The sequence below is a fragment of the Erythranthe guttata genome, chromosome 10 (assembly GCF_056151865.1).
Source record: "Erythranthe guttata isolate IM_541 chromosome 10, IM_541, whole genome shotgun sequence".
Classification (NCBI taxonomy): Eukaryota; Viridiplantae; Streptophyta; class Magnoliopsida; order Lamiales; family Phrymaceae; genus Erythranthe; species Erythranthe guttata.
This window is the reverse complement of record NC_142542.1, coordinates 2,712,506-2,737,239: the sequence shown is the minus strand read 5'-3', so window position 1 is coordinate 2,737,239 and position 24,734 is coordinate 2,712,506. Positions and strand designations below refer to the sequence as shown.

Sequence of the window (24,734 nt, the reverse complement as noted above, 5' to 3'; positions counted from 1 at the left end):
TTATTACAGGGAGTAGACTTTACACAATTTCAGATATTTTCTTTTATTTCTCACATATCTAACATAATGTATAATAGACTGCACACATTTTCAGTTAAAAAAAACTCGATCAACATTTAATCAGAGGGAGATTTTGGTTATTACAGACATATTGGGGTGTTTTTCATTATTTAGTCTGAGTTCAGGGGGTTTTTCGTAATTTACCATTATTAATTTGAAAAGTGAAATTGTGGCCGGTATTCATAATATTATCCGCTTCACTCGCGTAAGCCGATTGGGTTTCCCTCCTCAACTGTGAAGCTGAGAGAAACCAAAAAATGGAACTCTCTCTCTTAGACCACCCACTCAAGCCCACCTTCTTCCACCACTCTCTCTCCGCCGCAGCCACAGGTGCGCCGCCGCCTCCCCCTTTATTACTTGCATTTTTCATTCGCTTTTTTTTTTTTTTTTTTTTTTTTAAGTATTCACAATTTTCATCACAACAGGAAAGAGACATTCATACAGGAATGCATCGCTATTTCGCTGCCGTTGTTCTTCATCGTCATCGTTAGACAGATCCGTACAGAAATTGTCGTTGCCGATTGAAGGAAGGAGGGCATTTATGGGTTTTCTCCTTTCTGCAGGTTAGTTGTGTTGTATTTCCTTAATTGATTTTCAGCTAGTGTTAGTTTTTCAACCGTTGGATTCAGCAAAAACTTTGATCAATTTCGTGCTCAAATTGACTCAAGCCCTAGGGTATTTGTCTTGATTTTCGGAAGTTATCGAAACTAGTCCTGATTCAAGGTTAATTAGTATATATCAGTGTAGTCAGTATCGCGTTATATCGCGACACGATACAATATCTGTGGAAACGATACAACTCGGCACATATATCGATTGTAATCAAATAACGCTAAATATCGCTCGATACCGTGCTAAGATACGATATTCGATACGGTGCGATAGTTACGAGATTTGTTTTTAGGGTGATTTGTGCGATTTTCAGCACATTTAGGGATAATTTGTGCAATTTTCAACACGGTTAGGGGTGATTTGTGCGACTTTCAACATCTTTTGGAGTAATTTACTAATTTGTGCGATTTCCAGCATATTTGGGGGGTGATTTGTGCAATTTTCAGCACATTTTGTTTATAACAATCATGTTTTTTGTTTTTTTTTTTTAATTAAGGCAAAACCACAAAAAAAATGCTTCAGATGAAAGCAATTTATATTAGCATACGTAATAACTATGACTTTTGTCCTAATCAATAATTTAATGTTGAAACTTGAATTTAGATCTATTTTGAATGAATGGTTTGGCTTTAAAATATTAATTTTTACATTTTTATCGTATTATTGTTATGTGATGTATATTTTGTACTATTTTTAATAGTTAATCAAATATCTTACAACAAGATAAGATAAATGACACGCTACGATATGTGAAGGAAAACGATACGCGATATGATAACCATGGTATATATATGTATATATCGGGTTTTATTTTGTATGTAATTGACACTCGTTGAGAAGCTATTGTATTTGTGTGATTGATCAGCTGCTGGAATTTCCTTCTCTGAAGCAGCTAATGCAGCAAGCAGAAGAGCTGTAAGTTTTTACTATTAATATTATTATCTATTTATTTAATTTTTATCACATGTGAACATATCTTATTTTATTTTATCGATTTCTTTTCTCTGCTGCAGCTGAAAGGAGCCAAAATACCTGAAAGTGAATTTACATCCCTCCCGAATGGTCTAAAGTTAGTATACGATAAAAGCAGTTACTTATGTTCAGTTTTAAATGTTGTCTTATTTAGGTTTTCGTGTGCATTTTTTGTTATGGATTTTGATGTGAAAACTGTATAGATTATAGCATGCGCCTTTCGCTCATTCTTGCTGTATGTATCGAGAGTTGTGGAATTAAACACGTGTCCTAAAATCTGGTGTAAATCATGGTCAATATAAAAAGCACAGAGTCCTCGAATCACAGTCGAAACTTTATATTTATGAATCCATGTTAGCTGCTAGCATTATTGCTAATGAAATTTTAATTTATTATTCTAAAAATATCTAGTTGCCCGACTTTCTGACAGATACGGTTTTGTAGGTACTATGATTTGAAAGTTGGCGGGGGAGCTGAAGCAGTAAAGGGATCTCGGGTTGCAGTACGACTGTGGCACAGTTGAAATTTTTAATATCTAAGTACATAGATTTTTTTCAATTTCTTTTAAAATGTGGCATTTACACGAAATTCTTCTGATCCGCAAGTCTCCTTTGGTATTAATTACAACTCTAATGTTAGACATATGAATTTGTTCGATAAATATATTTCTCTTTACTACCTTCTAGCGCTGTTTTATTTCAACTCATAATAATATGACTCGTGCGATTTTGATAGGTGCACTACGTAGCCAAGTGGAAAGGCATCACATTTATGACCAGTAGACAAGGCCTCGGTGTTGGTGGTGGAACGGTAAGTTCGAGTACTGCCATACATCATGTGAGAGATTTACGTTTATTTATTAATTAATTAATTTATTTATTCGTGGTGAATTCAGCCTTACGGATTTGATGTTGGTCGATCTGAGAAAGGAGCAGTTCTTAAAGGATTAGACTTGGGAGTTGAAGGCATGCGGGTCGGAGGCCAGGTCGGATTAATCTCTGACATTTGAAATTTATTTACTGAATTAAAAATTTACATTATGATTTAATTAATGAAGTTACTACATTCGGCTCGTTGATCTTATATTAAACTGGTTTCTGTTCTGAAAAACGGCCAAGTTGAAAATTCGTAATTGCTAAAGCAATTTGAATTATCAAGGGATTTTATTTTTACGCAAAGCTGAGAACTGAAGTAGCATATTTTTTTTTTTTGCAGAGGGTACTGATAGTACCTCCTGAGCTAGCCTATGGAAGCAAAGGGGTACAGGAAATTCCTCCTAATGCAACAATCGAGGTAATTAAACCAAATTATTAGTCAGAAATTGAATTGTCGACTATCTATATATTACTTGGTGTTGATTCGAGACAGTATTTGCGTTTTTACGATTTTTAAGAGAAAAAAAAGAAAAAGATTATATGTAAGAGGATTTATTCAAAAATATATCTTTACTGTGCAGCTGGATGTCGAACTACTGGCTATCAAGCAAAGTCCGTTCGGGTAAGTATTTGTTCATATGAACAACGTCTCAATCGTCAGTTTTCGTCATCTGTAGTACTATTATATTTTCGTTTTATTCATTTTCGTTTTTCGGTGCAGGTCTGCCGTTAAAGTTGTTGAAGGATAATTAAGTTTGATCTCTCCTTATGAACATATAAATATGTGTCATAATATTATTCATTCAAAGTTATCTCCATACATTTTTGCTCATGTGTGTGAATTGTGATAGTTGTGTGAATATACTCCACTGATTTTTACTGATTTTTACTCAGTTATTTGTATTTCTCATTTTCAAAGTCTGTAATTATATTTTAATTATTAATATTGCTTTAATGAGTATTTTGTTTTATAAAAATATCAAATAACACTTTAATAAATAATTATATTTTACCTATATATATATATATATATATATATATATATATATATATATATATATATATATATATATATATATATATATATATATATATATATATATATATATATATTTACCTATATGATTTATATACCCATTTTAAATAATTTACATTCATATTTGCTACTAAACTCACTCTTGAGATATATTTTAAGAAGCTTATAAGCTCATTCAAAATATCTTTTAGTCCATCAAAATGATACCCAAACATGATTAAATGTAGTACTATATTTTTATTTAAAAAACTTATAATTAATTATAAACATGCATCAAGTAACTATTGCTTTGGTATCTCAAACAAGAATAGAAAATCATTTTGAGAAAAGCAGAAAAAATATATAAAACAAATTTAGAAAATAAGATGTTGGCATCATCCGTTAGTTAGAGCAACTCCAATGTGAGTATCAAATCCATAAACCACCTTTTTGATATTTCAAGATCAAAATTTTCCACTCCAATGGGAGTATCAAAATGAGTAAGTATTTTGATATTCTACCTCTTTGAATGTAAAAATACATTCCGGAAATTGAGTTATCAAAAAAATAACTACCTAAACATCCAATCAAAAAATGACACGTGGCAATTACAAATAAAACCACTAAAAAACTTCCAATTGATTATTGATTTAGATAACCATGGTTGGAGTAAATAAGTTGTAAATGGATATTCAAATATTGTCTTAATTATCAAATGAGTATTTGATAATCCAATTTTGATGTTTAGCATTGGAGTTGCTCTTATATCGTCAAACTTTATTTCTATATTTTAAATGACAATGCTCTTCGATAAACATGTAACAAAAAGAAAAATAGTCATCCCGTGATGGGTGGCTTAGAGTAGGACGGGGTCTGATTTATTACTTAGGCCTCGTATGGTTGGGGAGATTAATTATGAATCATGATTAAGCAAAATAACTGAAATTTGTACAATAATTTTTAGGGTCGATCAAAAAATATTATATTATCATATATTTATCTTGTTTTTCGGCTTTTAAGGAGCTGTGCCGGGGTTCGATAAATCATAAAATAATTGAGTTTTCATTAGATTATTTAACCTTATCTCGGCTAATCCTATTTTGATAACCAAACGAGTCCTTAATGTATTTCGAAGTGGTTATTAATTCAAAAGAAAAAAAGGGGAAAAAAAAAGAGAAGAAAAACAAAAACAATACATACACAACACAGCCCAAGTTCGAGCTCTCTTAACTACACTATAGTATGACGCTACAGAGTTGGACTCCTTTATAACTTCGCCCTGAGATCTGTTTTCTTTTTCGTTGTCTTCTCCCTCTAGAGAGAGAAAATTGACGAATCGTAGCTACGATGGGGATTAGGGTTTTTCTGCTTCTCCTCCTCTTCTTCTGTACATCGTATCCCACCTTTTCCTTACACGAAGACCAAGTCGGCCTCATGGATTGGTATTCTTCTACTCATATATTTTGATATATATTGTTTTGTAATTTCGATGAATTGGATGATTTGAATTGTCCGCCAATTTGTATGTAGGCATCAACAGTACATTGGGAAAGTAAAGCACGCAGTTTTCCACACTCAGAAGGCGGCGAGGAAGCGCGTTATCGTCTCCACCGAGGAAAACGTCGTTGCTTCACTTGATCTTCGCCATGGGGAGATTTGTGAGTTCTATTTTGCCCCTTCAGAGTAGCATCGACCATTCCGATCTTTACTGATTGTGTTTTAATTTGGAGTAATTGTTTTTTTTTTTAATTTGATTATGGTGCAGTTTGGAGGCATGTTTTGGGGCCCAATGACGTCATCGATCAGATTGATATCGCGCTTGGAAAATGTAACCAAAATCCTCCTTTGTCTTTGTATTTGTTGCTGTTTTTATGCTGAGAGAATTTGAATGTGTGGTGCTGGTTATTCAGTTTATGTAAAAATTAGAAAAAAAAGAAGTTATTTTTCTTGCATATGGGTCGGTATCCATTCCTTTATAACTCAATTCGATTGTTAGCTTTTATATTTTGTTAACGGAAGGCGACTTTTAGCTCTTCTATTTTGTTGACGAATTGGTAGTATCAATTATTTGTTTGATCAGCCTGATTAATTAATGACATGAAAAATTAGTCTTTTGGGAAATTGAAGTTAAAAATAACTTGTCCTAGCATTCTCACGGCAATTAAGTTGTATGTATATTGTTATGTGGTTCTTAGGTAGATTTTTCGTATCTTTGCAGATGTTATTACTCTGTCATCTGGAGGAAGTGTCGTAAGAGCTTGGAACCTTCCTGATGGCCAGATGGTGTGGGAGTCAACACTTCTTGGCTCCAAGTCCTCGAGGCCATTATTACTAATTCCAGTGAGTGAACAGTGATATCCTTCGTTTAAAACAGCCGAAATACGTGTTATGGATCGCTTAATCTCATACTAAAGAAACTTCTTGTTAGATGTGAATGTCCGCTTTATAAACAACTTTTTGGCACAACATTGTACTTGAATGCTGCAATTCTCTAGAATGTGATTTGTATTGGTTCGCACGATCAGTGAGCTGTGGCTTCAATGATTCACTTTTCAAACAAGTACAGTAATTGAGGTTTACGAGTCCTTTTGGTGTGAAATCGCAGCCCCGAGTTTCCATAACCCTCAGCTAGGTCTAAATTTTACCATGCCAAATGTTTGTGTGTCAATCACTGATCTTAGTTAAAGCGCAAAAACACGAAATCCCAAAACTGGCCTAAATCTTGATTGCCTAAACAAAGTGCTATAAATTTCTTTCATTCTTATGTTACTTCTATTTTATTCAGTAAGTGGTTCTATATTCTCGTCTTTAATAGAAGATCAGTTGATGGCTACTTTTCAAAAAAAGTGATTATCACATAATTATATGATTATGAAGGTCGAATGCATATTGCCCTTACTAGTCTTGTTTTGTTATTGTGGAGTGCCCTCTCCTTTCCCTTGATGCCCGACAAGCCTTTGTACTATATGTTTTCTATTTTATCACCAATCTGATGGATGAGACTTCTGCTTGACTAGTTCTGGTGACTGAAAATATATGTGCATTGATGTGCGTAGTCATTACTTCTTAGGTACGTACTTCAAGGTAGTAGCTAAGGAGTTTTGTATAACTATCTTCATTATGCTATCGGTATCAATGGTGAAAGAGCATCTATTTCTGGATTTATTTGCCTTGCACCGCATTCTATTTTTTTCAAATCAGATTATTTTTTCTTCTGTTACTTGAAAGGATTGATTTGCGTGCTGATTCTAGCCATGGTATGTCAATTTTGCCACAATAATTTGCTGACATATTATGCTATTGTGTTGTACAGAAAAATTTGAAGGTCGACAAGGACGATGTAATATTTGTTTACGGTAACGGTTTTATTTATGCTGTTGCAAGCATTGATGGAGAGGTCATCTGGAAAAAGGAGCTAGCTTCTGAAGGGTTTGATCAAATTTTAAACTCAAAACTCAACAGTTTTAATCTCGTCACATTTCTTCCAGACATTGGCTGAATATTTTTTCTCATGTTCTACAGCATCGATGTCCAACAGTTAATTCTTCCGGAAGGAAGTGATACAATATATGCTGTAGGTTTGCTTGGTTCCTCCCGGTTTGATGTTTATCAACTCGATGTTAAGAGTGGTGAGCTGTTGAAGCATAACAGCATGTTCTTTCCTGCTGGGTTTTCTGGGGATTTGTCATTTGTGTCAGAGGGCATGGCTATGGCAGTAGATTTTACTGAAACAGTTCTTGTTTCCGTACTCTTCCGAGATGGACAAATTAGCTTTCATAAGACACATGTTTCTCAACTCATCCCGGGTTTTTCAGGACCAGCTGTGACATTACCTTCCAAAATACCCGGAACATTTATTCTAAAAACAGGTAGTTCTGTTCATTTCATAAAGGTGATTAATGAAGGCAAGTTGATAGTTGTGGGCCAAGTTGGTCATACAGATGCTGTAAGCGATGCTCTATCTCTTCCGGAAGATCAGCAAGGTTTTGCCCTTGTTCAGCAGGGTGATGGGAAGATTTTTCTTACAGTGAAGCTTGGCGATGATTGGACAACCAATTTAATTGATGATACAGTTCAGATGGATCATCAGAGGGGACTTGTGCATAAGGTTTTCTTGAATACATATGTTCGGACGGACAGGTCAAATGGTTTCAGGGTTCTGATTGTCATGGAAGACCATTCATTGCTGTTATTACAGCAAGGCGAGATTGTCTGGAGTAGGGAAGATGGTCTAGCTTCAATTATAGATGTTAAAGCATCAGAGTTACCAGTTGAAAAGGATGGTGTGTCGGTGGCGAAAGTAGAGCACAACCTTTTTGAATGGCTTAAGGTAAGCTGTCGTTCAAGTTTTAAACTATCTATTTATATTATTTGCAGTTTTAGGGTGTTAAGTGAATTTTCTATCCTTTAATTGCTGATACGATCTTCATTGATCGTTTTACATTGCATCTGAGATTAGATATATCATTTATCAACCATATTACTCACGTCAAGAGGGTTTTGATCTCTGTTTTTCTAGAGGTATGATAATGGACAAGGTAAAATATTGTTAGAGTTGATAGAATTTTGTCCTTCTTTAGTTATTGGTGTTGTTCAGTAGTATTTGAAATAAGATTTTTATTTATCATATTTACTTGGAACTCAAAGTAATGGTCTTAAGCTCTCTCTGCTGAGAGGAATTTAGCACATACTGACTTTGTTTAGGCTATTTCCGGTGAGTCCTTTACTTCGTAATAATAATAATAGTTCAAAACAATAGATTAAATATGTCAGCTTATCAGGGAAATGGGGTTTAGCATGCCATCTTGTACCATTCTGTATTTATCTGTTATCATGATCCTTTATGGAGTGGAAGAGTGCTTTGACTATTTCACTTGAATGCAATATCTGGAGGGGCAGGATTCAAACTCTTGACCTTGGCTCTAATAGCCAATTAACTCTCCTGATTAGTGTTGGTAGTGCTTTTCCTGACTGTTTGTTCTATTATTTATATATATGTATATTTTTTGAAGGGGCATCTGCTGAAGCTCAAAGGAACTCTTATGATAGCAACCCCTGACGATGTGGTAGCCATACAGAAAATAAGGTTGCAAAGCTCTGAGAAAAGCAAGATGACTCGTGACCGCAACGGATTCCGAAAGCTTCTCATAGTACTTACTCGATCGGGGAAAGTTTTTGCCCTACACACTGGAGACGGCAGAATTGTGTGGTCCCTCTTACTGAAATCTCTTCGTAAATCGGAAACGTGTGAAAATCCTAGGGGGGTTAGTTTGCATCAATGGCAGGACCCTCATCATCATGCATTGGACGAGAATCCATCTGTTCTGGTTGTGGGAAGATGTGGACAGGGTTTAGATTCTGCCGGAGTTTTCTCTATTGTTGACACATACACTGGGAAGGAGTCATATCATGTAGGGCCCACTCATTCCATTGCCCATGTTATTCCACTGCCTTTTACCGATTCCAGAGAGCAGCGTTTGCATTTGCTTTTGGATGCGAATCGACAGGGTCACTTGTACCCAAGAACTGCCGAGGCTCTCGGCATTTTTCAGCATGATTTGGGGAACGTGTATTGGTATTCTGCTGAAACTGATAATGGTGTCCTAAGGGGTCACGGAGTGCAGAAGAATTGCGTTCTTGAGGTGGCAGATGACTACTGTTTTGGCACAAGGGACCTATGGTCAATTGTGTTCCCCTCAGAGTCGGAAAAGATTGCTGCAACTGCAACAACAAGTTCAAATGAGGTGTGCCTTTTTCTTCTTCTATCCCCATTTCGTTAGAATATGAATTTATGGATGATTTTTAAGTTATGGTCTGATCTTATATGGCTGGTGTTACTTGAAAACCTTCCTTTTTGTGAACCCCTTGCTGGTGATGGCAAAATTGTCATCTACATAGACAACTTCTACCTAGTATACAACTTCTACTTAATTTGCTAGATATACAATAGTAATTAAGCACATAATTACCTTTCTAGTACTCGATTTACTTATTGATCATCATTCTATTACATATATGAAATAAAGTATGTGAACAGAGAGATGGTTGCTTCATCGAAAATTGGTATCTTAGTTATTCAACTCGAGTATTAATATGAGTGGGAAGCACATTCTCATTTCCTGCCTTACTTTGTTAATGTCCCTCATTTAGTTATTTATTCTCTGTGGCCGTCTTGTTGATCAAGTATGAAGCTTGACTTGGTCAGGCTGTAATACTTTCGAATGTTCCCCAGTTACGTTGCAAATTGATTATATTTTTCGGAAGTTAAGTACTGCCTGGAAATAGCATACTTCCATAGATTCGTAAATCTTGTTGCACATTGAGTTGAAGCAGTGGCACTAGCATTCCTTATAGCTGACTCCTGCATTTCATTAATTTCCTATTTCCTGCTTCTCCTCGTGTTATAACATTGCATTTGGTGTTATGGCAACTAGTGCTGTACATGATTCATTGACTTGTAAAGATAAACGAATATCATTAAGAACTACTAGTTTATTTCTGGCTTAGAACCTCATCTGTAGAGACAGGTATTTGGGTTTAGAGAAAAATCGGATCTTGATTGGCCGTGCGTTCAATATTTGAAAATCTGGTTGGTATAGGTAGTACTTTACTGCTAAACTGATTTTGGTCGATTTTTTTTTATTTTTTTTTTCCCGCACTTCCTTTTTGCCCTTTTCGTCATCAGGTGGTTCATACTCAAGCTAAGGTGACAGCAGATCAGGAAGTCATGTACAAATACATATCAAAGAATCTTCTATTTTTGGCTACTGTTTCACCTAAAGCCGTTGGTCCTATCGGTTCAGTTACCCCTGATGAGTCATCTCTCGTCGTTTACGTGATTGATACTGTAACTGGTCGTATTTTGCACCGAATGACCCATCATGGTTCACAGGGTCCCGTAAATGCTGTAAGTCTCCCTTCTCTTACAGTTGTACAAATTCATCTTTGATCTTATCCCTTTCGAGATATATCTCTCGTGGATACCGTAAACTTAATTTTTTTCTTTTTCTTCTGTACAAAAGGTCTTTAGCGAGAATTGGATTGTCTATCACTACTTCAACCTAAGGGCACACCGATATGAGATGTCTGTTATCGAAATCTACGACCAAGCTCGTGCGGTAATTCCACCATCTTAATCTTTTGTAATTTCTATATTCCGCTGTCTGTAATTTACCTTAAATACCGTCATATGCAGGAAAACAAAGACGTCTTGAAGCTTGTTTTTGGTGCACATAATCTTACTTCACCGATAACTGCATACTCCCGCCCCGAAGTCTTCACCAAGTCGCAGTCTTATTTTTTCACGCATTCCTTGAAAACAATCGCCGTGACTTTAACTGCCAAAGGCATAACTTCCAAGCAGATTCTTCTTGGAACAATCGGTGATCAGGTGAGAGCTCTCTCGTTTCAATTGGGGTGTCTATATATTCATCGTATTATTCAATGCATTATCTAGTTTCACTTTGAGCTCTCTTGTTATTATCACCTAACATGTTTGACCTTTTCTCCACTCAACAGGTTTTGGCTCTCGATAAGCGGTTTTTAGATCCTCGAAGAACAGTCAACCCCACTCAAGCCGAGAAAGAGGAAGGAATTATTCCTCTTACCGACTCAATACCAATTATTCCTCAGGTAACATTTATTCGAAACTGTTGCTAAATTAAAAAAAAAAAATGAAAACCTATTTTAGTATTTGAATTTTGCTCCTTTTGTTATAAAAATATATCTTTCGAGTTTTTTTTTTTTTTTTTTTTTTTTTTTTTTTTTTTTTTTTATTTCAATTTTTTGTCTTCCCATTTGCAGTCTTATGTAACGCATGCTCTTAAAGTGGAATCACTGAGAGGCATAGTAACAGTTCCTGCAAAGCTGGAGTCAACAACCCTTGTCTTCGCTTATGGTGTAGATCTCTTCTTCACTCGGCTCGCACCTTCTAGAACATACGATTCTCTTACCGAAGATTTCAGCTATGCTTTACTTCTACTCACAATTGTTGGCCTAATTGTGGCAATTTTCGTTACATGGGTTTGGTCGGAGAAGAAAGATCTTCAGGACAAGTGGAGATGAGTGAGTTACAAACAGTTTGCAAAAAAGTCCATCCTTTGTCCTGTCACGGGATTTTCGGCTTCTTAGATTATGGACCAGTCCTTTTGTAGCTTGATGATATCTCGCTGTGGTTAATTTAATTCTGATTTAATGGTGCCAAAAGTTTTCGACCAAATGTTGTAAATTCAGAATGAGAGTAGAACCGAACGATACAAGAAGTAGGCTTGCTCTTCATAGTTTTTGTTTTCTATCGTAGCGAACTATTGTTACAGAAAAACCTAGTGCCATTGATGGTGAAATATTGTTCTTTTCCTCGCGTAAAACTATATAGAATAATATTCGTCGCCATTGCTTTTGACGCAATTGTTCAAATCATTTTTCGTTATGAAGGTAGATTTTTTATGAATTTTCAATGCAATTTCAACCATAATAGTAAGTTTTGTTCACAATCTAGATGGAATTGTACTAACCATTGGTAAAAGATTGTAGCACAATATTTAAGTGATTGGTTTTGATCAATCTCAAAATTTCTTTTGGCTGCACCTATTTGCAATCTCAAATTTCTAAGGGCAAGATCTTACTTCATGCAACACCAAATATAGATAAATTTACGAAGAACAAGATTGAAAATTACAAGAGCAAGATTGAAAATTACAAATATAACCCCAATATTAATTTTGGTATTGTTAATTCAAAAAAGACCTGGTTGCTATTGCAAGACCAAAAAAAGAAAAAAGAAAAACGACCATACTTCTTCACCAACAAAACCCAACCTCTTCTTCTTCATACTCATTCTACACATTTTCTCCAAAAAAATTCTTTCATATTCTCCACAAAACCCTCAAATATTACTAAAACTTGCAAATGAAGACATTATGGACACACAAGACATCAATATGGATGATTCTAAGGTTGAAGAATACAGTGGGATAAGAAATATTGTACTTTTTTAATCTTTGTAATCGTTTTTCTCGTTTTTTGAAAATAATTTTCCGTACACAAAAAATCGACGTTTACAGGTTGATATTTAGCTATAAAAACGTCATTATAGAGTCGAATTTTTCAGTTTATGAAAAAATTGACGCCAGCATGTCGTTTTAATTGCTAAAAATCAACGCATTGATGTCGAATTTTGAACAAAATATTGACACACAAATGTCGAAAAATGTGCAAATAATCGACAACAACTTATTGTCGAAATTTAGTGAAAAATTCGACACCAGTGTGTCGAAATTTTACAAGGCGGTGGTCGACTTTATCGGCGACGGCGACGGCGGCGAATCTGCAAGTGGTCCTCTTCTTTCTTCCCTCCCGTTTTTCAATTATGTTTTCATTTTTTTTTAAATTTGGTCTCGCAAGAGTAATTGATAGAATTAAGTTTTATTTTGTTTATATTTTACTAAGGTCATTATAGTCTTTTTACACTTAATTTGGTCTTGTCCTAAGTAAATTTTGCGATTGCATATAGTGGCCGCCTAATTGTTTCATCAGTGTTCATAAATGAAAATGTATTATTTCTAGTTGACAGTAAATTACTTACTCTCTTAACCCCTAGATAATTAACGTACACATTTAATTGATGATCTCTACTTTGATGTCACATTGGGAGATATTCCTATATTGAGTCAAACCCGGTGCTTTGGGTAGAGACATTAAGAATTAATTGCTGGAAATTACTAATCAAAAGGAATCCGCATCTCTAAAATATGGGATTGATAATAGCCCTTGAGTAGCTTATAAGATTTGTTTATGCCAAATTCTGGCCAGGTTGATTTCGTATCCGGCATACTCAAATAAGTTAAGCGGGTAAAGACTCATGAAAAAAATTTATTTAATTTGTTGATGGTTATAAGATATCTTAATGTGGGGAGAATCTAAGTAATGATCGACCGGAACTCGAATGTAATATTTGAGAATATAAGCGGGAGTTCAATAATTATTTGGTGGTGGAAAATAAATAATTATTTAATAATTAATTAAATGAATTATTTTAAGAGTTTGGATTTAATTAATTACTAGTTGCGTGATTTATATTTTTTCTCATTTAATCCATATTGTAGCTAAATGGATTTTATAATTAATCGAAAAATAAAGATCAACCAATATTATATATTGGAATTAATATAACCGAAAATTAAGTCCTCATTGGACTGCAGTTTTCGACTTTCGACTATATAGAGTTATAGAAAGAGTGAGATTTGTTTCAATCTAATCCTTTCTATGTGCGATTCTAATTTCTTGTGCTATATTTAATAGAGATTAGATTGATGAGAGATAATTCTGAGACGCCTATTTCACGTCCAAAGAGAAGATTTTTTCTCTTCTTTTCTCTTGAAGTTTCTCAATTCACCATACCGTTCATTGGATAGGATGACAGATAGGATTAAAATTTGTACAATACAAGGGCTTGAAATTTGTACAGTACGAGATATTGTGAAGGAAGAGAGGTTTGAAATTTATACAGTATAGTACGGAGATATCGTGAAGGAAGAGAGACTTGAAATTTATACAGTACGGAGATATCGGTGAATGAAGAGGGCTGTAAATTTCTGGATAACAATTTTTCATTGAAGGCTTGACGTGGATTCTCGTTCGTGCGCCGAATATAGAAACGAAACTGCTCGCGAAAATAATTATTTTCCGATAAATTAGCGGACACAACAATTATTATTTTTTTTAGGGTAAATTACAACACCCCTGAGGTATTGTTAAATTACAAAAATCACATCTTGTTTGGGTAATTACAAACCACCCTCAACTATAACTCTTTTTACACATCATCCATCCTTGCGGTTTCAAATTTAGGGAAATCTTCGAGATTATATGAAATATTATCACTTTTGTACCCGTTTTATTCCATTCGAACTCCACATTTTCAAGCAAGATGATCATAATATGTGCTTTTGGCTTGTATAAAACAGATTGTGGTGTATCAGAAACTGTATTTTTACACAAAACGAGTACAATTCAAAGCACATTCCACGCAGATGATTATGTTAAATTTGACACCATAAGAATGGAGATGTAAGAAAAAAACATAGTTGAGGGCTAAAAATAATTATTCAAATAAGAGGGTTTGTTTCATAAATTGACCATAACAATTGTAATTTACCTTTTTTTTTTTAATATAAATTCTTTTTTTAATATAAATTGAGCAGTCATTCTTTTTCTCTCAAATTAATTTGTTTTCTCTCCCTCTATATAAGCGCACGCAGTCATTCTTTTCTCTCAAATTAATTTCCTCTCTCAAATTTAATTAAACGTCGCAGGAGAGCTTCTACTCAACTACCACCGCCGACATGGCCGACGACAACCCATCTACCACCGCCACCGCCACCGCCACCGCCACCGCCGAGACAAGGCGTTGGGCGGATATCTCTGACGAGGATGACGCCGACGCCAAGGCCGAGTTGAAGACAGATTCACCTGTAGATGTCAATTTAAATTCTTTATGCATCGACGACTCCAAACCCAGCAGCACGCTCACCGATCCCGAAGACTCCCGTATCGAAGCGGTAATTATCGCAATCTTGATTTCGAACATCAGTGCTATTACGTACAATTTAGGATTTTAGAGAAAGGGTTTTTTGTAATTTGGAGGCGACGTTTAAAATTAGATTATTTGGGATTTGGCTGAATTTCGATAATTTAGGGTTAGATTATTTTTCAACTTTTTTCTGGATTAGGCTGAATTTCGATAATTTAGGGTTCTTCTTGGAATTAGGTTTTATATCGACAAAATTTAGCTTAATTTTATTTAGCAGGAGTTATTGTTAAAGGCAAATCCTCTTCTTATTTTGGCAATTTTTGTATTGAAATATAGGTTACATCAGGTGACACTCCGTATACATCAGCTAAGAGATTCGAGGACTTGAACTTATCAGCTGAACTGTTGAAGGGTCTGTATATCGAGATGAAGTTTGAGAAACCTAGTAAGATACAGGCAATTAGTTTGCCCATGATTCTGACTCCTCCCCACAAGAATTTAATAGCTCAGGCTCACAATGGATCCGGAAAGACCACTTGTTTCGTTCTTGGTATGTTGAGCCGTGTCGACCCAACGCTCAAGGCTCCTCAGGCTCTCTGTATCTGCCCCACAAGAGAGTTAGCCATCCAGGTACGTCTACTGACATTCTTATCTTCGTCTTTTTTTTGCTATGTGGGGCTATCTTTATTAGCATATTTCTCTCGGTTTGATGGAAAAAAGAAAATTGGGTCGAAGATTAGAATTAGCGGTGCATGAAAATATGACTACATCTATTCATGTAATCTCGTTCAGTTTTGAATCTGGGATTTGATTGTTTGTAGTTTTACATTGTGACATCAGTCATCGTATTTACGCTCCTTATGCTGGATTGTTGATTGATTTGCAAGTTTTTGGTAGGTATTTGAACCATGATGATGCTCTAAACACTTGATTTTTTAGCTAATATTAGTACATCTTTTAAAGATAAAAGTAGAGTACTCGTTGTTTGTTAGATTGTTGGTCGCCAGTATGACTTATAAATATAATGTATAGGTTTATCATTGCCGACTTGAGTCGTTAAATGCTTACGAAACTGTTAACATGTATCTTACTGTATGATGTGGTTTGATAAGAAAAAAACGGAATAAATGGTGCAGAATTTGGAAGTGCTTCTGAAGATGGGGAAGTTCACAGGGATAACTTCCGAATTAGGCATACCTGCAGATTCTTCAAGCTACATTCCAGTTAATAAGATGCCTCCTATTACGGCACAAGTAATTATCGGTACACCTGGTACGCTTAAGAAGTGGATGACGGCTAAGAAACTGAGATTGAATCAGATGAAGATTCTCGTGTTCGATGAGGCAGACCACATGTTGGGACAGGTAATCAACGGTTCTTAGCTTAATGACGGATTCATCTTGCATTTGTGTACATTCAGTGTTCTGTTTTACTGAGCATCGTTTTTGCATTGAACTTTTTTTTAGCATATATTAGCTTTTCATCACTAGCTACTTCTTTGGTTGTTCACATATCTCGAGACTTTGTATTGCTTGTCTAGCTTCTTCGATGTGCTAATGCTCTAACAACTTTATTAACAAGAGCCATATCCAGGCCTCCAGATATTTTGATAAGGGATTAAAATACGATTGTGTTTGGCTGACATGTTTCATGCAATTTGTCCACATGCGAGTTTGTGCAAATATTTCTGTTTTGTATTTCATGAATTGGTTAAAATATTAAGAAATAATCTTTAATATCTGAAAACTTCTGTGACTTCACTTTTCAAGTTGAGTCCACCATGTAGTATAAATTTTGTTTTTGTTACTTGAGAAATATATGGCAAGTATTCTCTCGTAAGCATGTTAATTTGCGAAATTTCGCTTATACGCAGAGTGGATTCCGAGACGATTCAGTGGCGATAATGAGGAACATCAAGGACGCCAATTACAATTGCCAGGTTAACTATTTACTACTCATGTTTCATGGCTTTTCAAAATCTTTATTATCAACTTGTTATGCATCCAAGTGATTTTTGTGTTGTTTTGAAAATTTACTATCAGGTCCTTCTGTTCTCGGCTACATTTGATGATTCCGTCAAACAATTTGTATCAAGAATAGTTGAGGATATCTTTGTCAGAGACTATAACCAGATGTTTGTAAAAAAGGAAGAACTGTCGTTAGAATCCGTGAAACAGTACAAGGTGCATTGTCCTGATGAACTTTCAAAGATCCAGGTTATTAAAGACCGAATACTCGAACTTGGAGAGAAGGTTGGCCAAACGATTATATTTGTAAAGTCGAGGGAGAATTCGACTATGTTGCACCAATCTTTGGTCAGCCTCGGCTATGAGGTCACTACCATTCAAGGTGCTCTCAAGCAAGAGGATAGGGATAAAATCATAAAGGAGTTCAAGGAAGGGTTGACTCAAGTTCTAATTGCAACCGATCTTCTCTCCCGAGGCTTTGACCAGAAACAGGTGCTTATTCTTCTTTTTTTGTTTATTTATTAATTGCTAGAGTGTTTATTTATTTACTGTTTGTTGGATATTGACCTATTACAATGTGGTATGGTTTCTGTATGTAGGTTAACTTGGTCGTGAACTTTGATCTTCCGGTGAAACACGATAGACCTTCTCAGCCTGATTGTGATGTCTACTTGCACCGAGTTGGTAGAGCAGGGCGCTTTGGTCGTAAAGGTATGACTTTTGCTCGATTCATGTTTATTCTTTTATTATAACGAGCCTTTTTTTCCTGATTAAGAGTTTGGGGTATATAATGTATTAGGGTTACTATTCTGTAAGTCCACGTGTAACTATTAGGGTTACTATTCTGATTAAGAGTTTGTGACTGAACAGGTGCTGTCTTCAATCTCCTATGTACGAGTCGAGATGACTCGATTATGGGCAAAATCGAGGACTATTTCAACACCAAGATAGCCGAGGTGAGCCCGTGGAACAGCGAGGCAGCGTTTGAGGTCGCGCTAAAGGACGCTGGATTACTGTGAGGAAGAAGTACTCTGTGTAGATGTTTTTTATTTTTAAGATATGTTTTTCAAGCCCTGTACTAAACTGGAAGTGGTGTTATGATCTCATCTGTTGTGTGGTTTGTGAGGAAAGTTTTGTACTAATACGTTAATTGCGTTTATTTATTTTAAAACAAGAAATAGAGGGTAAATTCGATTTAGCTCTTAATGATGCTCCTAATATCTGATTCGGAAGAGATAACTAATTAAGAGTGTTTGGTATACAACTCTGATCGGATTCATCTCCTGCTTAGCTTATCGATTCAGTTGAAAATTAGACAAAATTTATCCCCATAAAATTCGTGCCTCTTGATTTGAGGAAGCAATTGTAGTTGATGAGGTTTTGTGTTCGGCTAGTTACATTTAAATACACAAATGAGTATGCGATGAAGCAATTTTTACGATGTTTCAAATTTTTATTGTGAAATTTAATTTATTTCCCTTTCTTCATCTTTTATGGATTACGGGGTTTTAATGAACATTGTAAATTATATTGAAATTTTACTTTCGTATTTTTCAATTATAGGATTTACATTTACAATTATTATTTTTATCCAAATAAACATATATAATATTACAAGGGTGATAATAATTATTGAGACTTTGCAAATAAGCCCATCAGTGGGTACTTATTTATAAAGCGGTACAAACAAAAATCTATTTTTTCAAAAAGTCCACGTAGTGTCAAGAGGTTTGTAAAATACTAAAATAGCCCCTCATATTTTAATATGCTCCAATTTCATCCTTTAATTTAATCTAACCTAAATTTGACTCCAAATTTCACAAATTATTCAATTTTAACCCAAAACACATGTTTATTCAACTTTGACCGAAATATTTGTATTTAGGGCAAAACGCAAATAGACGCATGACAATGGACTTAAATACAAATAGGTCCTGAACAAAAACAGTCTCGTAAATGAACTCATCCCTATGTCTTTTGTCTAAAATACCCCTCATAATATAATTTCCATCAATTCCATCCATTATACTACTTAATCAATATTGTACATTGACCCCAGATTTGAACAAATATATCGCATTAACCCCCATTAATATAATTTTTGAAATTTCTTTTAGAAAATAATTTTTTTTATGAATTTTTTTTCCGGACAGATTCCAGCGTTGACCACACGGACCCTTTTTTTTATTGAAAACTTTTTTTTTTCTGAATTTTTTTTCCGGTTGGTCTCCGCCGTTGAGTATATATATATTTTTTTCAAACTTGTTTTTTCTCTCTAAATTACCGTGTTAACAATAAAGTTATTGTCTGAGACAGTAATATTGAATGCCAAAACAACAATATTACTAATATTAGAGCAACTCCAATGGACAAGTACCAAAATGGAACATCAAATGCTCATTTGATACTTATATTATTTTGATACCTCTTTAAACATTTTTACTTGAACCATAAATATCAAATAGATTATCAAAATTTAAATACATGAATAATTATATTTTTAAATAATAGATGTCAACTCATGATAGATTAATTGGGTGGTTACAATTTTGATACTTCACTTTTTGGGATCCATTTTTGCACCTTCAGGAGGTTGAGTATCAAACTAACCATCATTTTATGCATCCATTGGAGTGGGATATTTTAAGTTTTGAGAATTAAGATGGTAGTTTTATCATTTGATACTCTATTTAATTCCGACATTCGAGTTGCTCTAAACTGTCCCAAACAGTAATATTGACAGTAATATTACGGTCAAAGATAGTAATATTACAGTCAAAGATAGTAATATTACAGTCGCAGACAGCAAAATTGTAGGCCAAGACGATAAAATTAATTAATACAGTAAAATTTATTGTCGGAGACAGTCATATTACTTTCTCACACAGTTAAATTACTGTCCCGGATAGTTAAATTCTCGTCTCCGATAATAATATTGTTGTCTCCAATAGTTAAATTACTGTCTCCCGCAGTTTTTTTTTAAGGCTAATTTTTTTTTATTTTTTATTATTCCATTGTTATATATGGATTGGGACCTCGTTAAAACTTTGTGGGCCTACACAAGGAAAAATAGTACCCCTACAATGGTAATAAAAATCAGAAACAACCCTATCGATTTGTTACATAATAGCCCCAAAACGGGATAGAAAGTGAATAAACAAAACTACCTAGACAACCAAAACCAAATGTACGAGAATGGTCCCCGGCGTGGGTGGAATTGAAAAATCTCAGAATTGCAAAAATGACCCCAGACAGGAGTGAAAATGCAAAGCACCCCGAATTTCCACTATAAAACTCCATCTTCAGCAGCGGCATCATCATTTCGAACGAAAATTAAACAAACCCAATTTATCACTAATATATGCTGCTCGAACCTCATTAGGTAATGCTTCTACTGTAAAGTACTCCTGATGAGATTTATGCCCATGAGCCCAATTCGCTAGCCGATCCGCCACATTATTATTTTGCCTAACGATATGCATGAATGAAAACGAAGGATCAATCTCTCGAAAACATAGTCGAAGAAAATATTCGAGCTCCCAATTAATCTTATTACTCCAATTAGCATTAATCAATATCATCGAATCACTCTCCACCATCACATTGTGTACTCCCAACAATTTACACAAACGCAAACCATACACCATTGTGTACTCCCACAGTTAAATTATTGTCTTGGCCAGCAATATTGCTGTTTGAGAGAATAATATTGCAGGCCAATACAACAATATTAAAAAAAAAAAGTCAACGACAGAGAACCGCAGGTTAACGCCGTAATCTAGCCGAAAAAAAAGGTTAAAAATAAAAGTCAACACCGACTGATTGGCGGTCTCTGACTGTGGCGGTCAATAATATTTGGGTAAAAATTGGAATAAGAGTCAAAATTGGTTAATTAACTAAATTGTGGTGTAAATTATGAAATTGGAGTTGAATAGGGTTTCAAGGAGTTGAGGGTAATTTTGGTATATATGAAAGAGTTTTCCTTATTTGTAAATAAGTTTGACTGAGGTGGATATTTTTGCAGCACAAAAAAGTTGGATGTCCCTTTATTACTCAAGTGTTGTTGTCATGGGACTATTTGCCATTAACCCTTGTATTTATTATGTATATTTTGCATTTTATTTTTGAAATTTAAATATTATTCATTTTTTTTATTATACTAAATATTATTAAAAAACATAATTATAAATAATACTATAAACTTTTAATTGTTTTCCGGCCCTAAAATAATTTTAAATTTCAACTTTGACCCCAAAATAGTGTTTTCCGTTATATGCGAACGAACACGTGACGAAGGACACCAAATGTGTTTAAAATTGAAATTTGGAGGTGAAATTTGTTCAATTTAGAACACGAGGGATGAAAAGCGGAATCGGACCAAACACGAGGGATGGAAGTATAATTCTCCCTATGATTGATGTACATTTCTTATCCATTAAAACATGTAAGCTTCATGGTTTGCACGTCACAAAGTAGTGCCTCTCCACTTTAAAAAAGAATAAAAATAATAATAATTAATCCAGAATCAAATAATTAATCTCTTTATATATATTCACAAGAGAGTTGTTCAATTTTTTCAACACTGAAACAAGTTAAGTACCCAAAACAAAATGAGAAACATGTTGACCAATATATTGCTCATGGTTCTTGCATCATCGTTGCTTCTAGAGTGCTCGGCCGATGCCGCCGCCGGAGAAGACACTCAGGTCTTTCACGTCGCCGGAAAAGTTCTTTGCCAGGACTGCGCTCAAGGCTGGAATGAGTGGGTCAACGGCGCCAACCCCATCAAAGGTAACCCCAACCAACACAATTTAAATACATATTAAAGAATTACAAATCATATATTTATGGTAAATTACGAAAACTCCCCTGAACTTATGCTAAATAACGAAAAATACCCCCACCTATCAGTAATAACCGAAACCCCCCCTAATTAACTTTGATCGAGTTTTTTATCAGAAAACTATACAGTTTATTATACCTTACGTTAAATAGGCGAGAAATAAAATAAAATATCTGAAATTGTTTAAAGTCTTTTCCTAGGAATTGAAAAAAAAATAAAATAAAAAAAGTAAAAAGTCACACCGAAAGGGATTGGTGTAAGACGGAAATAACCTTAGGGGTTTTTGATAATTACGAATAGATGAGGTGTTTTTTGTTATTTAACCTAAGTTCGGGGTTTTTTTTCATAATTTACCCAATTATTTAATCATCTTCATCTTTCATTTTTTTTTTAATTCTTTTCCTTTTGTTGCAGGTAGCAAAGTTTCCGTGACGTGCCTGGACGAGAGGAGTAGGGTGGTGCAGTACGCAAGTGACCTGACAGACGACGCCGGAGATTTCGACGTCACCTGCAACAAATACGTCAACGGTAAGAAGCTGAACCCACAGAACTGCTTCTTGAGACTGGTTTCTTCGCCGGACCCAGTTTGCAACATAGCCACCAACTTCGCCGGAGGAAAGAGCGGCGTCAACCTCCACCGCCCCACGGTGGTGTACAGGGATATGGTCAAGTACGTTCTCGGCTCGTTCTACTACACCACCCCGATGTGCGACGAACCGGACACCACCACCCCCGACGACCAAGACGGCGACGATGATGCGGCGGAACAAGGCAACTACTAGTAGTAGTACTGCTTTATTCTTCCCTCCCATTTTTCTTTTGACCTTTCTGCCCTTGTTTAATTGTTGTTATTACTACTATGTATCTTTGTTTGATAATGTACAAGTAAAGTTGATCAAATACAATACATGCACGATGGTTTTCATGTTGTATTTTGTTGTATCATGCAAGTGTTGATGCGGTTATGTAAAACTTGTTCAATGTTTTTTTTTTTTTTTTTTGACTTATTAAATATGAAATGCACAAAATAACACGCAAGAAAAGATACGCACATAAGTAAAAGTATATGTATCTGTTTAGATGAAATGCAGACAATTATTTTAGTTGGTCTGCAAATTATACATGTATCTGTTTAGATGAAACCTAGTAAATGTATGTGTTTCATAGTTACTACAAACTTTTGTTGAAACCTTCTTTTTGATCTCGCTAATTGTTAGGTAATTAAAGGGTAGAAATATGGTCGTTTCTGAAAAATTAGGGGCCCTAAGTTGATTCTTAAAAATTTGTATATTGTATATGTTAATTCGTTTTAATGAGCATTGTACAATAATTTTTTGCATTAGTTAGCAGTTAAAAATTTTGGAGAAAATATGACTAAAATATTGACGACGTTAAGGTAAATATAAAATTTACAGGGTTTGGGGCAGAAACCCAATTTTTTTTCTTTCAAAATAATCATAAAAATATTATTGAACAAGTAAATATATGTAACATTTGTTTAAATATATGGGGAATTAAAATAGGGGCATTCTATTTTCTTTCTAGCAAATATATCCACTAGTCCAACTTCATTTGCAACTAAGAAAAACTCTATTACATATACCAAATTACCCATAACTTATTATTAAAAAAAAATTACTCTTAACTCTTTGAAATCCTATTAGAAACTCAATTTCATCGTTTAAACCCAAATTTAGTCTCAAGTTTACCAATTAACCAATGTTGACCCCAATTTTGACCGTCACCGTCGGTCTCTGACGTTGAACTTTTTTTTAATACATTTTTAAAACTATTTTTAGTAATATAATTACTGTGTTAATATTAATATTATTGTGTTAATAGAACTGTCTTAGTCTGCAATATTACTATCTCATACAGTAATTTTACTGTCTGAGATTATTGTCTCAGCCTGCGATATTACTGTCTCTGACAATAATTTTACTGTTTCAGTGCAATAATACTGTCTCAAACAGTAATTTTACTGTCTCAGACAATAATTTTACCATATTGTTTCTTAACAAAAAAAACTGAAAAAAAGAAAAGAAAAAAGGTCAAGGCCAGAGACCGGCAGTTATTTGCTTTTTGCTATTTATTTATTTTTCATAGTCATAGAATTAATAATTTGAATTTCAATTTGGTTGCTTAAGTAGTGATATCTGGGTACTTACAAGTAGAAAATAATTTGCTCCATGTGGGTACGATATCCCGACTTTCATGAGCCCACTTTATTACTTGTTAACGGTATGATATTTTTACAATATTATTTATAATATTGCATGTTAAATATGTTGATAAATTATGTGAATCGAATGACAAAGTGTAAGAACTTATAATGACACGATCGAGTTTTCGCCTAACTTGATAATCGCCATTAACATGATAACCATTTTCTGGTTATAAGTCAATCTTTCTTTCATGTTTGAGTGAAAAGAAAATTTATTATGATAACTGAATCGATAATTTTTTTATCTCTATGATTTGAGTTGCATGAATGTATTAGTTTTAAAAGCTACTCTATTCATCCAATAATATACGTAGTTTTGGATTGTTGCTTACATATTAATAAAATCAAGCAATATGCAATGGTTATAGCAACAAATATTGAACATCAACAAAATATCCTTGTCGTTAATTGTTGTTCAATCCGCCTTTGTCCCGAAGCGCCTTATAACGAATAATGTTTTGGTGGCCTATGAAACAAACCATTTCATTAAATTAAATTCTAGGAAGCGAACTAAATTTATGGCAGTTAAACTGGACATTAGTAAGGCATACGATCGTATCTGGTGGATTTTTTCGCCCGATGACGACATAAACAATTCAAGCAAGCTAGAGGGAAAATCGGATAAACATGACAATC

The 24,734-nt window shown here is 34.6% G+C and overlaps 4 protein-coding genes across 4 annotated transcripts; all 4 read left to right on the top strand.

The window, feature by feature from the left end:
- The first annotated feature begins 229 nt into the window (after positions 1 to 229).
- Positions 230 to 3,460, top strand: LOC105952841 (FKBP-like peptidyl-prolyl cis-trans isomerase family protein). Its single transcript, XM_012976418.2, has 10 exons — positions 230 to 390; positions 486 to 623; positions 1,538 to 1,587; positions 1,686 to 1,741; positions 2,089 to 2,146; positions 2,380 to 2,454; positions 2,540 to 2,629; positions 2,860 to 2,937; positions 3,101 to 3,141; positions 3,241 to 3,460. Exons 1-10 carry the CDS (start codon positions 318 to 320, stop codon positions 3,266 to 3,268), a joined length of 687 nt encoding a protein of 228 aa, XP_012831872.2. The 5' UTR covers positions 230 to 317; the 3' UTR covers positions 3,269 to 3,460.
- A 1,183-nt stretch (positions 3,461 to 4,643) lies between these two features.
- LOC105952842 (uncharacterized) lies at positions 4,644 to 11,940 on the top strand. Its single transcript, XM_012976419.2, has 12 exons — positions 4,644 to 4,976; positions 5,065 to 5,192; positions 5,300 to 5,362; positions 5,753 to 5,874; positions 6,848 to 6,963; positions 7,057 to 7,864; positions 8,547 to 9,278; positions 10,220 to 10,441; positions 10,557 to 10,652; positions 10,730 to 10,924; positions 11,053 to 11,166; positions 11,338 to 11,940. Exons 1-12 carry the CDS (start codon positions 4,882 to 4,884, stop codon positions 11,596 to 11,598), a joined length of 2,952 nt encoding a protein of 983 aa, XP_012831873.2. The 5' UTR covers positions 4,644 to 4,881; the 3' UTR covers positions 11,599 to 11,940.
- A 2,789-nt stretch (positions 11,941 to 14,729) lies between these two features.
- LOS4 (P-loop containing nucleoside triphosphate hydrolases superfamily protein) lies at positions 14,730 to 18,229 on the top strand. Its single transcript, XM_012976420.2, has 7 exons — positions 14,730 to 15,092; positions 15,401 to 15,694; positions 16,201 to 16,428; positions 16,938 to 17,003; positions 17,107 to 17,523; positions 17,631 to 17,742; positions 17,902 to 18,229. The coding sequence occupies exons 1-7, from the start codon at positions 14,877 to 14,879 to the stop codon at positions 18,048 to 18,050; spliced, it is 1,482 nt and encodes a 493-aa protein (XP_012831874.2). The 5' UTR covers positions 14,730 to 14,876; the 3' UTR covers positions 18,051 to 18,229.
- A 3,372-nt stretch (positions 18,230 to 21,601) lies between these two features.
- LOC105952845 (Pollen Ole e 1 allergen and extensin family protein) lies at positions 21,602 to 22,799 on the top strand. The gene is made up of 2 exons (XM_012976423.2): positions 21,602 to 21,822; positions 22,289 to 22,799. The coding sequence occupies exons 1-2, from the start codon at positions 21,642 to 21,644 to the stop codon at positions 22,654 to 22,656; spliced, it is 549 nt and encodes a 182-aa protein (XP_012831877.1). The 5' UTR covers positions 21,602 to 21,641; the 3' UTR covers positions 22,657 to 22,799.
- The last annotated feature ends 1,935 nt before the right edge of the window (positions 22,800 to 24,734 follow it).

What these genes read in the sequence shown, in the direction of transcription:
- LOC105952841 (XM_012976418.2), top strand. Translation starts at nt 318, where the DNA reads ATGGAACTCTCTCTCTTAGACCACCCACTCAAGCCCACCTTCTTCCAC. An exon ending in TCCCTCCCGAATGGTCTAAA is followed by an intron (nt 1,742 to 2,088) that starts GTTAGTATACGA and finishes ACGGTTTTGTAG; the next exon opens with GTACTATGATTTGAAAGTTG. An exon ending in CTCCTAATGCAACAATCGAG is followed by an intron (nt 2,938 to 3,100) that starts GTAATTAAACCA and finishes TTTACTGTGCAG; the next exon opens with CTGGATGTCGAACTACTGGC.
- LOC105952845 (XM_012976423.2), top strand. Translation starts at nt 21,642, where the DNA reads ATGAGAAACATGTTGACCAATATATTGCTCATGGTTCTTGCATCATCG. An exon ending in CGGCGCCAACCCCATCAAAG is followed by an intron (nt 21,823 to 22,288) that starts GTAACCCCAACC and finishes CTTTTGTTGCAG; the next exon opens with GTAGCAAAGTTTCCGTGACG.
- LOC105952842 (XM_012976419.2), top strand. Translation starts at nt 4,882, where the DNA reads ATGGGGATTAGGGTTTTTCTGCTTCTCCTCCTCTTCTTCTGTACATCG. An exon ending in CAAGTCGGCCTCATGGATTG is followed by an intron (nt 4,977 to 5,064) that starts GTATTCTTCTAC and finishes ATTTGTATGTAG; the next exon opens with GCATCAACAGTACATTGGGA. An exon ending in TTGGAACAATCGGTGATCAG is followed by an intron (nt 10,925 to 11,052) that starts GTGAGAGCTCTC and finishes TCCACTCAACAG; the next exon opens with GTTTTGGCTCTCGATAAGCG.
- LOS4 (XM_012976420.2), top strand. Translation starts at nt 14,877, where the DNA reads ATGGCCGACGACAACCCATCTACCACCGCCACCGCCACCGCCACCGCC. An exon ending in AAGACTCCCGTATCGAAGCG is followed by an intron (nt 15,093 to 15,400) that starts GTAATTATCGCA and finishes ATTGAAATATAG; the next exon opens with GTTACATCAGGTGACACTCC. An exon ending in GAGGCTTTGACCAGAAACAG is followed by an intron (nt 17,524 to 17,630) that starts GTGCTTATTCTT and finishes TTCTGTATGTAG; the next exon opens with GTTAACTTGGTCGTGAACTT.